Genomic DNA, 15,993 nt, shown 5'->3' with positions numbered 1-15,993 from the left:
CTGATAAGCAGGCTACAAGAATATATGCTATATAATTCATAACTGTAAACTGTTAGTTCTCCACAAAACATTTGTAAAGTGCCAACGAGGTTTAATAAAAAACAAACAAACAGACAAAGAAAAAACCCCACACCAAAATTCACAACAGTCAACATTTGCTCATGGCGCACCTTTTCCACATGCATTCAAGCAAAAACAATTACTGCTAATGATGCACTGATTTAAAAAAAAAAAAAAAATCAAACCAAGGAATTTGTTAATCTATTTTGTTAAGTTATCTTAAAGTTCTTATTTTCTGAAGTAAAATAACCAGAAGACCCCAAACAGAAATCTGAACTCTGTAGAATTTGATGAAAGAGAAAAATCCACAGCACATGGAGTGTCGCAAAAACTAAAGGCTATCACAAGAAGCAAGCAGAGAATCTTCTCTGGAGGGAGCCATGTGCACTCTTTGTCTGGGTGGGTTTCATGTCAGATTTTGGTGTGCCCTCCAGCAACTACTCTGTAGTTATCGCTGGCAGTATTGCAAACTATTTGTTGCAGCACAAGTTCACTGTGAAGCTAGCGYAGACAAAGCAGTGTAAGACAGGGACAGCCAACATTTGATCCTATTAACTTTTTATATTTGCTACTTAAAAACGAAACAAAAAAAACTCCAAACATAGACATAAAAAATAAGCACAGCAACTTGCATGACAGTTGTAGATTTCCAGAGGGGGCAGATGAGGGAAGGCACATGAGAACACAGTAGACCGAGATGTCTGATGAACAAAAATCAGTCTACGCTTCTTAAGACAAATGTTATTTTCACACACCCTCTCCATTTCAGGTTCACAATTTCAGCACTACAATAGCTGTAAGGGACTTTTCTGACACTCAGAGTAGCATCCCTGGCACATTTGTGCCTGCTTTCTTCTACCTCTCCTTCTCCTTCCACCAGTGTTTATAATTCCCTTCTTGTTAAAAAAGTTTTGTCAAATAGGAAGTTTATACTCAGTGGGAACAGGATTAAACCTCCATGAAAACAACTCCCAGGCAACACAATACAACACACATTCCTCAAACTGAAGGTACAGATTTGCAAGAACCAGAGGGCAGTCAAGAAGTAAGATGATGTAGCCAAGATGAAGTAAAAGTGAAATCCAACCCAATTAGTGGAAGTACTCTACATGAAAACAAAGGAAAGAACAAAGCAAAAGAAATCTTAAATCACTGCCTTTTCAACAAAAAGAAATGTGGCTCAACATACTGCTCTGTCTCCCCCCAGCCTCTCTGAAGTTATATAGACATGCAAATCACTAACTTGTAAGAACTGGCCAGTCATGGCAGAGGCATAACTATTTCTGTTTTTTGAAACTGTGTATTATTCATCACACAACAGGAAAGAAAACATTAAGTTATTTTTTTTGCTGATGATTTAATTACCTTTTCAGGGCTGAAAAACTTAAGAGTCTCTCTACATGTGTCTCAGGCTGGAGGTCCCTCTTCTTCAGTGAGTGCTGCTGGATACTAGACTGAGAAAGGATGTCATAGTCTGAAAGCATGGATTCAACTGTATCTGAAAGAACAACAAGGAGAGTTGTATAGTTTCAAAAGCCTCTCACAAATGTACACACAAAACAGCAAAAGTAATAGAGCATGCCATTTCAATAGCAAGGAGATCACAATTTGCTCTAATTTTAGAATAACTATTGTACATTTCTGTAAAGGTGCATTTTATGTAGTCAAGTAAAAAAAAAAAAAAAAAATCACAGCATGAGACAACATACGATCCGAGAGAGAAAAACAAACAATTTAGTTCACTCCCTGTATCAATTTTAGAGCAACCAAGTCATCATTTCCATTGCTATAGCTGTGCAGAGCATATACCCTCCCTGGGTACCTCTTGGAAACTAAACAGCGGAGAACATTTCCCATTTCTCCAGAACAAATCACTCTCCCTATTCACCTGTTTCTCATTCGAGTCTGAGGGTGAAAAAAACTCTGGAAACTTCTACCAAATTCAGTGCAGATCAAGACTGAATTTATTACCTTTCCATCCCACAGTAGCCAGAAAATAGATGGCTGCATGGCTCAATCAGAAATAACTGGCCTGGCACTTCATATGAGACATGTCCTAGTGCCCCCATCTCCTGGGACAGTACCTCCCTTCATACAAAACTCCCTTGATTTCCCTACTCAGAACATGAAAACTTGTTCAGAGGAGGGAGATCAGGAGCATGAAAACCCTAGGGGGAGTTGCACACAAATTACAAACTCGGGTCAATATTTTGAAGATGCTGCCACAGTTAGCAACTGCACGAACACCTCTGCCAACCTGCCTTCACTCTCACTGATAAAGCCTCCAATGCATCTCTTAAGCAAGGGACAACAGAAAGGATTTAGCTTTAATGACTGTCTTAATCAGCCATGAACCTGTCAACAAGACAGCTGCAACTACAAGTGCCAATTTCCAGCTCTCCGCCAAGGAGAGATGCAAGGAATTAAAAGTTGTCCAACAAAACACACCAAGTACTAACAGGGGGAGGGAGAGCTATATAAACAGACAGGAACAGACCTAGCAGCCATATACAAGCAACCTGGCGTAAGGCATAGGCGGTCTTCTTTCCTTTATATTGTTAAGCCAGCCAAGAAGTATGATAAGACAAGGGGAAACCACGGCCTCCGGTACAGACGAGTCCTCTACAAGCAGCGAGTGGCAACAAGGAGCGCTGGCTATTTAGGAAGAGAGATTTTTTCCCCTCCCTTTCAGAGGGTTAATCACAGGGACAGCTTTAAGCAGAAGCTGTCGGCAACCAGAGCTCGAGCAAGCTCGCACACGTCATGCCACGCGGCCGGGGACATGCGCGCCGGGGTGGCCAGTCCCYGCCGCGCAGCTCAGCGCCTTCGTGGGATGCCTGCTCCCTCCTCTCCTCGCTGTGCTTTGAGGGCACAAGCAACCTAAAGTACACGTGACCATGCTACAGAAAGGGGCTTTTATTAATAAAGATGGCCTTCTGCAGCTCTTCAGGGCCCCAAACCACTAGCTAGCACCACCTCCCATCCACCTAACCCCCGCGTTTTTCTGGGCTTCAGGATGAACACCACCATGAGTAAGCCGAGTTTTACTGGCTCTTGTGCAACAAGCCAGGATTGCTGACCTGAAATCTAGATTGGTAGCTCCCAAAATAACTTTAAATATATATTTTGAAACCTGACACTCAGTACCATTGCTTATCCCCAAATAGGTGTCTCTAGGCCCCCAAAAGTCTTTAAGAAGTGTATCACTATAATTCTGAGCAGGGCAAGCATCTGACTTTTTTTTTTTTTTTTTTTTTTTTTTTGCATGGGGGCAGGTGGGGAGAATTATCTCTGTGCACATGTGCATGCACACACGTGTTTGTGCACACGGAAAGCGGGCAAGCCAAAGAAACAAAGCAGCAAGCGCCTCGCACGCCTCGGCGCTGCAGCCGGCACACTGGCAACGCCGCATCCTCCCCAGCCGACGGCTTCCTGATCAATGCACCAACCGTGTGCAAAAGCCAATGTGCCAAACCTGTGCGCTTTCTTGCACCAGAAGCCACAAAGCAGCCGTTCCCAGGCTGCTCCCTCGCAAGCTGCCCCTCCCCGGCCATTTAGCAACACAGGAAGGGCAGTGCAGTTGCAATTTCCTGATCTCTGTTTACAACCCACAGGTTGAGAGCACCTGCGATTGATCACTGCGCATTTCAGGGTAGATGAGAAAGCAAGCCTCCTCCACCTTCCTCGCACTGTTTTCCCCCTGATGTGGCAAATTGCTGCATTCCAGGCAGTGCCTTGAGCATCAGCTTGCTGCACACTGCAGAGCTGGTTCACAGGAGTCACATGGTGCAAAAACACCTTAAAAGAATAACTACCCCCCCTCAAAAAAAAAAAAAAAAAAGCCCATTATAACTCACTGCTTATGGTATGGCATCTTCTCTTATCCAGACCCACTTAGGGGAAGGAAGGGACAGGCAGGGAGAATGAGTTATGCAAAAGCTCATTAAGCTGTGTAGTCCTACATTTTTTTAATTAAATCAAGATTCTTTCAACACAGTCAGCTAAAGCAGACCCTCAATTAGTGTGAATGCTGATATACAGGATACCAAGTGTTGGCTCACGATAGGGCGCGGGTGTGTGGTATGTGGGCCATGAAGCAAGAGAGGTGCGGTCCCACGGCCATGCTGCCGGGGGACTTGCTGAGCACCAGGTCTGCCCGAGGGGCACAACCCCAGCTGCAAAAATACTACTTCTGCCGCTCGCCAGCCCCATATGCAAAGTGCAGCTCCGCACCAGGGGGAAGCCACGCTAAAAAAGCGTGGTGCAGCTGCCGCTATGGCAGGACAAAATGACTTGTGTCTCAGTTTCGTGGCAAGAGACACGAGAAGTCTGCTAACAAAATTAGTTTGCTATTTGGTAGGCAAAGAGAACTTCAGAGGTCCTACCCCACCTCAACACGCACAAATACCATTCTGGAACTGCCTTATAGAGACACAGGAAATAATAACAAGACCTACAGAGTTGATGAAGATGAGTAAGAGGACTTTGCTAAAGTAACAAATGAAACACAGGACACTCCTAGTTCCTGTAACACTGAAACAAGAATGCACTTGCTAATATTTCCTCTTACCCTTCCTAAATTTGTTTGTTTTTAATTTTACTTGCGACATATAATTAGCTTTTAAGACTTGCTGCTACTAGACACAAATCTGTAAACTAATCCAGGTATCAGACAGATGTAGAAAAAAACCACACTGGTAACACACTAAAGCCAAATTTTTTTCCGTAAAAAATTCATACTGTGAAAATGAACCCATGCTCATAGTTTCTTCAAAACAAAAGGTGAAGAGTCATTATTTTAAAACGAAATACAGAATTGTACAGAGCCCAACAGTACAGCACTGCATGGATGGAAGCCATAGGAATCAAATACTACTTTTTGTTCAAATTTAATAACCTTCTTCATTATCTTCACTGTGGTCCAAGAGTCATTTCCCCTGGGCTTCTACAACACAGAGCTGATTCAGGTCTTCCCAAACCACTTCCCTGTGGCTCCTCCCCTTCCATCTCCTCCTAGATTTTTGCATTCTTCTCTTTTTGGAGAAGGAGAGCTTCGTTTCATCCTACTATCCTCATTATATGTTCCTGTTTCTATGATAGCCAGTCTTTGCCTCATTTTATCTTTTTTCCGGGGGGGAGGGGGACCCAAAACTTCAAGATATTCACCAAGACACTCAAGTTTGTAAGAGAAGCAGAGAACGGAGATGGGTGACAAAGGCAACACTCCAAAGTCCTCAAGAACAGACCCACAGCAGTGACTTCTCATCTGTTCACAACTCTGAGATCATCAACTGCTTCCTCATTTTCTTTCACCTCCTATCAAGGCTGAAAGTGAAACCAGACTTTTAGTGTCAGTAGACTTCACAATTTGACTTTAGCACAGGAAAGTATCTTTTAAGTAAGCTACACACCAACATGCTTTGTGTCAGACTGCTCCATCAGCAAAGAACTCAAGAACGTGCTGAGCAACAGATCTGTTCACTAGAGTTGGGGGCCACTGCATATTTTTAATAGAGGAGGTTCTTTTCCAAGTATTCAGCTACCAATTCAAATACCAACGGCATCTTTTTCCAACCACCTCAGCTTTCATAAGCAGAACAATAAATTCCCATGGTCTCACACCCTATCTATTGTCCTGAAAGCAACAAGTAAGATGTGGCAAGTGAGCCATTTCATAAACAACATTCTTTTGAATTACATTACTTATATAAAGGTTCAGCTTGTCTAGAAGCATGAAATTTTAACCCAGAAGATGTAACTAACATTTTTTAAACTCTCTTCAGGATTATCAGATGATAGAAAACATCTCTACTTAAAACCAGAAAAATCTAATAATATTTAAAAATATTACTTTCAGGAATTAAAAATGACCAAAAGCGTATCAGAGGAGTTTGCAGGAATGACTGTGGTTATTTCTCCCACCATCCCGAAAAGAATAAAAATGGAAATAAGTCTTGTGTGGAAAGGCCCTGGGATGACAAGCCTGGAGAGAGTAGTCCAAGAAGAAGCACAGCAAACACTACTGGTGTTCCAAGTCTGAAAAAGGGGTTCTAGTCCCCATTTTGTGCAGCACTCATCAAGTACAACCTGGGTACTGATCTCCAGCTGATCTCCAATGGATAGTAAACACACATCAAAAACTTGTGAGCTGCTAATTAATAACAACTTATTCTAATTTAGTTGGGGAGTGACTGAATGGTTGAAGGGCTCCATATTCTTCACTAAGGTTTCAAAAGATAGTCTTCTTCATACATAAAAATGTTTGAATTAAAAAAAGTCCAAATACAGTCACTTCAAATACAACTCACAATTTAAGTCAGAATTGAGACCAGGAAACAAACTGGAATCTAACCTTAATCATAAGAGTTAAGGCAAGCCACCATCATTCTACATGAAACAGCTGCACTTGTTTGTGATACCAGCAAGTTACTATTTGCAATATAGCAGTATCATTTGACTGAGATCTCCTCCATTAACACTCGCGGGAACGGTGAAGGCCAATCAATTCACACCTGAGTCAGATATACAAAAGGACTTTGCAAGTCAGGAGGTGATGCAGTCAGGCCCAAATGTTTATGGATACCTCTGTTCAACAGTTTACACTGGTTTTAGGAAACTGTTACTGAAGAGGACATGATGAGAAGCTCCATCTGGGGGAAAGCTGTTTGTTACATGCGCTGCCACATCTTCCTCCAGTGCATCTGGTACTGAACCATTGCCAAAGACAGAAAACAAAGCAAACTGGAGCTCTCCTATCCCACGCGCAAGAGCCCGTGCTTCCAGCAGCCTGGATACATTGTGGGTATGTGTTTCCACCAAGGAGTCTAATGCTGTTTTGCTCAGCGAGCATATGTGAACAGAAGAACTGGTGTGAGAAACCGGTTCAAAGCAAGGACTCAATACGTCAGATGCTTATAAAACATAACAGAGTAAGTTTTACACTCTGTTTAAACACATTTCTAGACAAACTTGTTAGTAACATTGGCCAGCCACATTGGCGTTACTGAATGTTTAAAGTATGTTTCCGAATTGATCCCAACAGCACCAAACTTGCTAAACCCCATCAGAAAACAAAGTGTCTGGATGCAGTTAGTCACCAGCGCAGCGCAGACGAAGCCTCAGGGTACAGGCACACAGCCATCTCCCTGGGAGGTAAGGTAAGCTGCCGATTTACCACATATCGGCTGCTCTACCACRCACGCTTTCTGCACGGTGACACAAGAAAAGCTACTTCAGACTTACCACAGGTTCAGAAGGGCCCAGTGATGCATATCGTGAAAAAGCTAATAACCTACAAAATGCCCTTTAACTCAACTCAGAAAAACTTGTTTGCCTAGCTATACCCTTACACTACTCCAAAGTTATCCCACATAGCAAAACACTCACCTGTTTAAGGAAATATTCATACTGTCCATAAGTGTGCAAAGTCTATGTAGCAGAGACTGTACAGATCATTAAACTGCTATTTTTGATTATTTTGAATTAGGTTGAGTATTCCCAATAGCTTCTCTTCCTTATTTATACGTTACTTCACACACTTACAACTTTGCAAATTTTCTCCTTCACTAAATACAGCCTTAAACAGATATTAGAGAAACAACATTCATTCAGTTTGATCTACTTGGCTTAATAACTCAGTCTCGGCCTTATCAGTGAAAGTAGACAGTACTTTTCAAAAAGAGAATGCAATACGTTGCTCAAACATTGAAAWWAAAAAAAAAAAAAAAGGGAAGCCACATGAATTATCAACCTCATATGCAAAGTGAAACCAGAGCAATACAGCTGTCTCATCAAAACCTAGAATGGCATCATATGACTTGATGATCAACCAAAAAAAGAAATAATTAAACAAACAAACAAACAAATCACATGCTTTCACATATCCTGCAGAAAAGAACAGCCAAGTCACAGGATGCAGTCTTCTCTGGAAGAGGTCATTTGTCCGGCTTTCCAAAAAACTGACAGCCTGACTACTATGCTTACATACCACAGCACAAAATTGTGCTGTTTCACAAAAAAGTCTAAGTGGAGTAGATTGTAGGTAGAGACTAATTACTAACTGGGCCACACTTGTGAGAMAACYCCCCCCCCCCCCCCCCCAAATCTGACTGCATTTCTTCCCCTTTTGGATATGATTTTGGACTTGTTCAGATGCGGCCTTCCAAAATTCAAGGAACGTTGTAGGTACTGAGGGACAGAACTTTACAATTTCAGTAACAACCTGAGAAAGGAAACTCGGCAATGTCCCAGATACCAAGCACTTGTTCAGCACATCAGCTGATGGGTGGGTGGCAGCTATAGGTGCCTCCCTGCATAATAATACATCTTCCCCTCCCCACTAATGCACAGTAAGAGCAGCACAGGACAAGAATGGATACTGCAAACAGAGATGTAGGGCATGAGTGACAGAGTTAAATATGGGCTAAAAACTGTACAAGCTGTGGGCTGACAAGCAGTATTGTCACATACATCTGGGATGATGAAAGACATGAGAAAGACCAGACCTTTGTATTGAGAAGGCCGCAAGAAATGCCCCAAACATGCATACTGCAAAGCGGCGTATGAGATTTGTAGGACAGAACGGCAGGATACACTACATTCAAGCAAAAGGTTAACCAAGCGCCATGCTCCTTTTAACAAAGGACTTTTGATCAATCTGGGAAATAGGCAGACTCAGACTCCTGCAGTTTATAAAAAAGCTGAAAAAAAAAATCCACCAATTTATAACAGATCTTAAGTATAAACTTCTATCTCAAATATAAATCTCTACTGACTAATAAATGCCTAATTAAATCCTGGCGTAACTTTAGCATTCAGTCAGGAGAACTCTAGGCTAAAGAGTTTGCTCTCTGCGCTTCCTTGCTCGGCCCTTCTAACCACAGAACAGAAAGGCACTGCTGGCGTTTTTGCACACAGAGGAAATTTCACAGTATTAGAACAGTGAAAATGAGTTGAATCACTGTTGCTATCAGTGATGAACAGCAGCAATGAAGCTGTCAGTTTTTACCGTGGGAGAGGGAAGGAGAGGAGAAAAAAAACCAAAAAAACTCCCAAACTCACACCACCTCCACAACCAAATCTCAAATGCAAACAAGAATTTTACTTTTCGGCTACTTATAGGTCAGACCAGAGTGGTAGCGCCAACACACAAACTCACATCAAGCACATGATTATGTTCTCATTTAAAACAAATCTTGCAATAGCTAAAGGTAATTCTTAATAATTGGAATTGAGTGTAGCGGCAGGTGACACTCTGCATTTTGCTGACTTTGAGTACTTCTATCAGGAAATTCAGTTTTATCATATTTTCTTATTTTTTCAGTTGGACCCATTATTGACAGATTCACATGAATAAGAAAGAAAAAACAGAGAAAGGTACTTTAATACCTCTGTAGAAAGTACCTTTATTAAATTACCTCTGTAGAAAAGATTGGTCATGCACAATACAAAATACACATTGATAATTTATTTACATTCAATAAGGCCTTGTCTACATGAAGCATTTGCTACACTGGAGACAACTAGTACAGAAGAGTGTGTCTTTATCACTTCGCTTGTAAGACTCTCTATGGAAATTACTGCATCCGCAAACCCTTGCAACAATTCTGCGCCCCCCCCCCCCCAGCCCAGCATCCTGGGCAGGCAGCACATGGTGCAACTTTCTGCTATCAGACTGTTGGATTTGGATTTTCCCCATGCGATGCACTGTGAGATACACGACCAAACTTTGGCACTTGGAGTCAAACTGAAGAATTAGCACAATCTGAAACAGCCATGGTGCTTCACAGGATATTAAAAAGTGACAAGAAACAGTAACAAAAAAAGGCAGACTATGCTAGGAAAACTGGTTACACTAAATCTTCCCTGTGAAGATAAGGCCTAAATTGGCTATCAAAGATGCAGTCTGTAATGTCATTAGGTACAAAAAAGATCCAGATAAAACTACATCCAGGAAGAAATACTATTTGCATTATTTGCCTCTTAACTAGGTACTGCCTTGGTCTCAGACAGATCCTTCAGTCCAGAAGGATGAAGTTTAATCTCCCATAAGGATTTTGTTACTAATTACCTCACTGCACACTCTTGACACTGAAATAAACTTCCAACCCCGTAACCCTTTTACAGCTGGCTAAGTTCTTGGCCTTAAAGACTTCCTGTGTTTTGTCACATTAAGTGTGAAGCATAATTCAAAACTGACTGTGAATTGTTTCATGCTACCTTCTGTTTCACTCAGCTCCCCCAGCTTCTTCATCAACACCACTTCCATTTTTTTCACCCAACAACTTGTGAATTCTAGTCTATTGATGTGCATTATAGGTTTGTACTGAACCATTTATAGTGGGTCCTTTCTTTAGCCAATGTAGTTCATGCAGGGTTGTGCATGGTAAATGAGCAGTTTGGAGAAAAAACAATTCAAGCCCAGGTTGTCTACTTCAGATTTTATTGGTGCAACACAGCAGGTTGAGAATGACTACCAGTAAGTGATTCAAAGAATGTCAGCTACCCAAGGAACAGGAAAAGCTGTCATTTATTTCCTTCAGTTCCCTACCTGGTTTGTGATAAAGAGATCTCTTCCAAAGCAAGTGGTATTAGAATAAGACACATTTTACATATAGCTAGATTATATGCTGGGCAATACAATTCTGGATACACRCTGCTTAGTGGCAGCACGCTAGTAATATCACTGTGCTGTAAAACAGATTCAAGTATAGTAAGCAAGTATCTTTAGATATAGTGTCATATTCAACAACAGTGAAGCTCGGTATTTGCACTGCTATTCATTACAAGTACATTAAGTCCTGTTTTCATTCAGGCATGTCTAAGCTCCAAGACAAACAGCATTAATATTTAATAATTATAAAAGGTTATCTTCAGAGGAAAAGGATAACTGAGAGAAAAATTTTAAGAGTGAAAGTTGACATTAATTTTTCAAAGGTGAAACTATAATAACAATCATTATGATGACTAGTACAGTCACATTTCTTCCAGAAGTGAATTCTTGCTGTTAATCTTATAAAAGAGACCTTGCTTTCAGATCAGCTAAAGGCAAATCAAACTGAGGTTGCTACTGTCTTACCTTCATCTCCCACCTTGAGCACCTTCCCTACCTCCTCCCTTGTGAAGGGCCGGTACTTGGACAGTCACACTGTGCTAATTGAAGAAGCTGACACAAAGAAAGAAAACAAAACACAGAAACAGACACCCTACACCCTACCAAAAAAAAAAAAAAAAGGGTAATAACTTTCAGGTGATTTAGCTCCATGAACGTGCTCACAAGAACGGGGATGGGATTCACAAAGCTGAAGAGAGGTGTATGGCAGTCTCAATTTAGATCAGTTTAAACTCCTAAAGCACCACACCCTAAGATTACTCTAACTGAAAAATCCTAGGAAGTGATCCATGTTTTTCCATTTACTTATTCTATGTTTTGTCAAATCGTATTTTTCACTGTATAATCTTTTTTTTTTTCCCTTGCTGAAAATGCACTTTAAAAGAGATGAGCAAGAAAGTCTTTAACAGAAATCACTAAGGAAGATTCAAGGATTACTGTTTCAAGATACTGCTTGTCAGAAGTCTGAACTATTTGGGTTTGCAGAACTCAAGCTCCAGACTTAAACAGGACTCTCCAAACAACAAAGTAAAAGAAGCTTTTGGAAAAAAAGATATTTCAGAAAACAAAGCTGCATGCAAAATGAGGGGGAAAAAACAAAACAAAAACCACAGAACTCCAGCAAGATCAACATAAAACCACAGTAAAGTAGGCAAAATAATTTTGAAGGATAGCTTGTGAAAGGCATAAAACTAATGGTTGAAATAGTTTTTATCATATCAAAATACCCCAGCTAAATAATCAAGGGGTCTTGTCAAACAACTAAGGTGCAGAGAAGAATCCAAGGATGTCAAAGGCCAAAACCAAAAAGCAAAAGAATAACTGACATTACCATTCACTACAGATGAGGTTAAGGTTCCCTCAGCAAAGCTTATCTTGATGGGATGAATCTCAAAAATTGTCTCCAGTTAAAGACTCAAGAAAAGAGGCTTTAGAAGAAACCAATAAAATGAGCAGTAAGTCACCAGTCTTGTCTGAACGTACCCACCCAAGAGTTATAAAGCACTGGAAGATGAAACTGGTGAACTACTAGTTCTGGTACGCAAATACGTGAAATTGGTGTCGTTGCAAGTGGAGTAAAAGGCGGCAAGTGCAGCACCAATCTCCAGAAGCGCTCCAGGTATGACCTAGGGAACCAGTCAACAAATATGCTCGACTTTCCTACCTAACAAATTGGTAAAATAAATAGCAATAATAATCAAGTATWAATTATTAGACCTCTGACTAAATAAGATACTAGGGAACAATCTACATTACTTCCACAAGGAAGTAGTGCCTCAAATATTTATCAGCTTTCTGAAAGGATCAAATGCATGAATAAATGTAACACAGCTAATGGAGCATACCTGGGTTTTCAAAAATTTAGACAAGCTCCCGCAGAAAATGCTTTTATAGATTTAGTTTACTGAATGCCACACCAACAAAATGTTTGAAGAAATTCTGTGCTAAGTGTGAAATAACAAGAAAAAAAGCCTCACTATATATGTGCAAAGGTTTTCATCACAGTTATTACCACTAGAAAAAAAAATTGGACTATTAAACAACACAAAATACCAAAAAAATTATTCAAGAAGAACAGAAAACAAAACCAAAAGCATTCATCACTATGCTCCTATACAAATCCATGGTACCTTCATATCACAAATATTGCCTGCAGTCTTGGTCATACATCTCAAAAAAATATCCAGTACAAATAGAAAGTGTATAGACAAAGGTAACAAAGATAATTACAGTCATGAAATTGTTTCCATACTAAGAACTATTATACAGACTAATATTTTTAATTCAAACCAGAGATGACAGAAGAGACAAATAGAGGTCTGTAAGTCACTGATGGTGTGATAAAAATGAATAATTGTTCCATCATTTTTGATTAAAAAAAGGATAGAACATCCACAGAAATAATCCAATTTTAAAAACAAACAGAAGAAAGGAGTTTTTCCTCCCCTCAGTACTTAATTTACTTGAAAAACCTCACAGTCCAGACATGGTGTTATAAAGGCAAAGAGTATAAAAGGCATTAGACAAAGATCACACAAATTCATAGCAGGTAGGTCCTTCCAAAGGTATAAAATATGACAGACCAAGATGCAACCTCCGTTTTAAGAAATCCCTAACCCGGCTGAAGCAGAAAGAATGTGTCAGGAAAGAGATTGTTCCTTATTTGTTCTGTTTCTGTTATGCTTCCCAAAGGATCCACTACCGAACCCTATCCTCACTGGCTTCCCGCAGGCACCAGTTGCTGAGGCCTGCACAGAACAAAGTTAACCGGACACGTGGCAGAGGCAGACAGAGGCGCAGACTGGATTATCTGCTGGGAAAACTCTCCGAGACCTACACAAAGGCAGGGGACTCGAAATAGCCTCCACTGGCAGCACCAACTGGAAACAAGACGTCGCACTGGGTAATAAATGGCCGTTGCTTCTCACAACTCATCTGCCAGATCAGTGATAACCTTTAAAAGCCCACACTAATGTTTGCGCTTTGTACATTTAATACAGTGCATTTCATTCAGTTTACAGTGAGACTAGTTCAGCCCATCACTTTTCAGTTCTTTCACACTAACACAATGTAGTTTTGTTTGCAACTTCACCACTCCAAAGCAAATGTTTAGATGTAAAATTAAGTTTACGGAAGTCAAGCAAAACAACAGTCTTCCTCCAGGTTAAGCTTTCTAGAAGTCATATTCAGACCAAATAGCTTCAGGCTTTCTCTGTAACGGTGACTCTTCAACCAGAGCTATGAAGGGAAGTCATTTATATGATTATCCAGCCTTAACATAATGCAAACTGCCACAAGGAAAATTCCTTAGTAGATCTCGAGCGCGAAGATAAAGCCGCCTACCTCGCCCTCCTTGCGGAGGGCAATGTCCCCCCAGCACTAGGCATCAGCAATGCCTTCAAGCCCAGCAGGACCGTTGCCACAAGGGGATAGGATGGGGCCTACGTGGTCTCCAGCGCCAGTATCCCGCCGGTCAGGCGKTCCCAAGCCCGTACCCGCTGGCCAGGGGCAGAAACCCAGCTCGAAGGCAGGCTGACGCCATGCCATGGTCTCACACGGACCTCGTGGGGGCCTCGAGCGGACCCCGGCCTAGCGTCCCCGAGCCGGGGCAGCTCTCCCCGCACGCTGGGGCTGCGGCCCTCCTGCCCCCCGGCATCCCCAGCCCTTCCCCTGCCCCAGCACACCCGTCCTCCTCCTGCCCCAGCAGCCCTCCCCTCACAGCCCCAGCCCCCCACAGCAGTGGTCTCTCCCCATCCCCTCCCCCCGCCCCTCAGCAGTGGCCTCTCCCGCCCCACACACCAGCCGCTGCTACCCCCGCCATGGCAGAGGCGGGGACGCCCCCTCCCCCGCAGTGGTCTCGCCCCCATCAGCCGTTGCTGCCCCGGCGCAGAGGCGAGCGCGCCCCCCTCCCACCCCCGCCCCGCTGCAGTGGTCCCTCCCTCGCTCCCCTCCCCCCGCGGCTGGCATGGTCTCGCCCTGGCCCTTACCATAGCGCTGATGGAGCGGCGGGCGCCCGAGCGCCTCCAGCCCGCCCGGCCCCCACAGCAACACCAGCGCAGAGACCAGCCACAGTCGGAGCCTCATGGTCCGAGCGCGGCTCCCTCCTGCTCGTCCGCCGCTCACATCCGGTCCGAGAGACGCCGCGCCGCGCCGCTCCCCTCCCGCCTGCGCCGCGGCCCCCTCGCGCCGCGCCGGGCCCGCCGCCCTCCAGGGCCCGCACCCGGAAGCGCGGCTGCCCGCGGAGCATTGTGGGCGCGGGCGGGGCCGCCATCTTAGCCGACGGGGCCGGGGGCGGGGAGAGGACGCTGAGAGAAGGCGAAGCGCGGCCGGGYGGCGGGGGCGGCTGTGTTAGCCTCGGCTACTCGGGAGCGTCAGCTCCGGCTGTGCGAGGCAGCCCCCGCGGCCCGGTTGCCGTGCCCGCCGCGCTAGGGCAGGTGGGGCCGTGGTGGGAGGGCGCGGGGCGCGGCAGTCCCCTTCTCCCGCCGAGGGCCCTCGCTTTGCTGGGGAGTCCTCGCCACGGGGCCGCTGACGGTGACCTGAGGCGGCCTCAGGCCTCCTGCCTGCCCCGAGAAGGGAGCGGGCTCGGCATTTCGGCAGTGCGTCCCTAGGGCGYGAGTTCAGGCTCTGGGCTTGCCGTGTGGGGACCCTCACAGGTGCAGGGGGGGTCTCCTTATGCAGTTGTGTTCGYAGCGTGCAGAAGATGCTGTTCCTCTGGGGTGCATGCAGGGGAGTGACTTCACTAGGTTTTGTGGAGTTTTTCTAGCGCAATTGATTGTTTGTGGCACAGAATAATTAATGGTGGGTCTGCCAATCAGCTCTGTACCCAAATGGCACACATTATTACAATTAAAAACACATGTAGGTGTTACTTGGGTTATGAATGTGTTCTGGTGAGCCAGTTAATGTTTTCTGAAGTCAGCTTGAGCTTGTATCTGCTTTGAGATGTTATGACATCTCAGTAATGACTACAAGTGATGTGCTAGGCAAAAATAAAGAAAACCTCTCACCACCACCCATCTTGCTTTTTGCCACAGTGTTCATTGGTTAACCTGAAACACTTAAATAGCTCAAATAATTATTCCCTATTCACTTTTTTTGTAAAAAATATAAGGACAGACATACTTTTTAAACCAAGAATGTGTCTCTCCTAGTGTCTTGCCTCTAACAATGGGGAGATCACAAGAGGCCAAACAGTTGGTGAAACTTCCCCTGAATACTCTCTTGGGTTTCCAACAATTTGCATCTAGTGAAGCTAAATTAGAGGTAGTGCCTTCATGCTTAGCAGCCCTCAATGTTTCTCTTCCATAAGTTTGTCCAGTTGT

At 43.5% G+C, this 15,993-nt stretch overlaps 1 protein-coding gene across 3 annotated transcripts in view; it reads right to left on the bottom strand.

Annotated features, from left to right (window-relative positions):
* ADAM17 (ADAM metallopeptidase domain 17) overlaps positions 1-14,848 on the bottom strand; it is a 37,259-nt gene extending 22,411 nt beyond the window's left edge. For 2 of the 3 annotated variants that reach the window (XM_026087810.1, XM_026087811.1), the window contains exons 1-2: positions 14,659-14,847; positions 1,426-1,558 (exon numbers count right to left, since the gene is read on the bottom strand). In XM_026087810.1, coding sequence (XP_025943595.1) covers positions 1,426-1,558; positions 14,659-14,755 — 230 coding nt within the window. In that variant the 5' untranslated portion in view covers positions 14,756-14,847. Of the gene's footprint in view, positions 1-1,425; positions 1,559-14,658 lie in introns of all 3 variants that reach the window. The other variant, XM_026087812.1, reaches the window with a different exon arrangement.
* Positions 14,849-15,993: the final 1,145 nt, after the last annotated feature.

The sequence above is a fragment of the Apteryx rowi genome, unplaced genomic scaffold (genome assembly GCF_003343035.1).
Source record: "Apteryx rowi isolate R43461 unplaced genomic scaffold, aptRow1 scaffold_738, whole genome shotgun sequence".
Taxonomy (NCBI): domain Eukaryota; kingdom Metazoa; phylum Chordata; class Aves; order Apterygiformes; family Apterygidae; genus Apteryx; species Apteryx rowi.
This window is presented reverse-complemented; position numbering and strand designations above follow the sequence as displayed.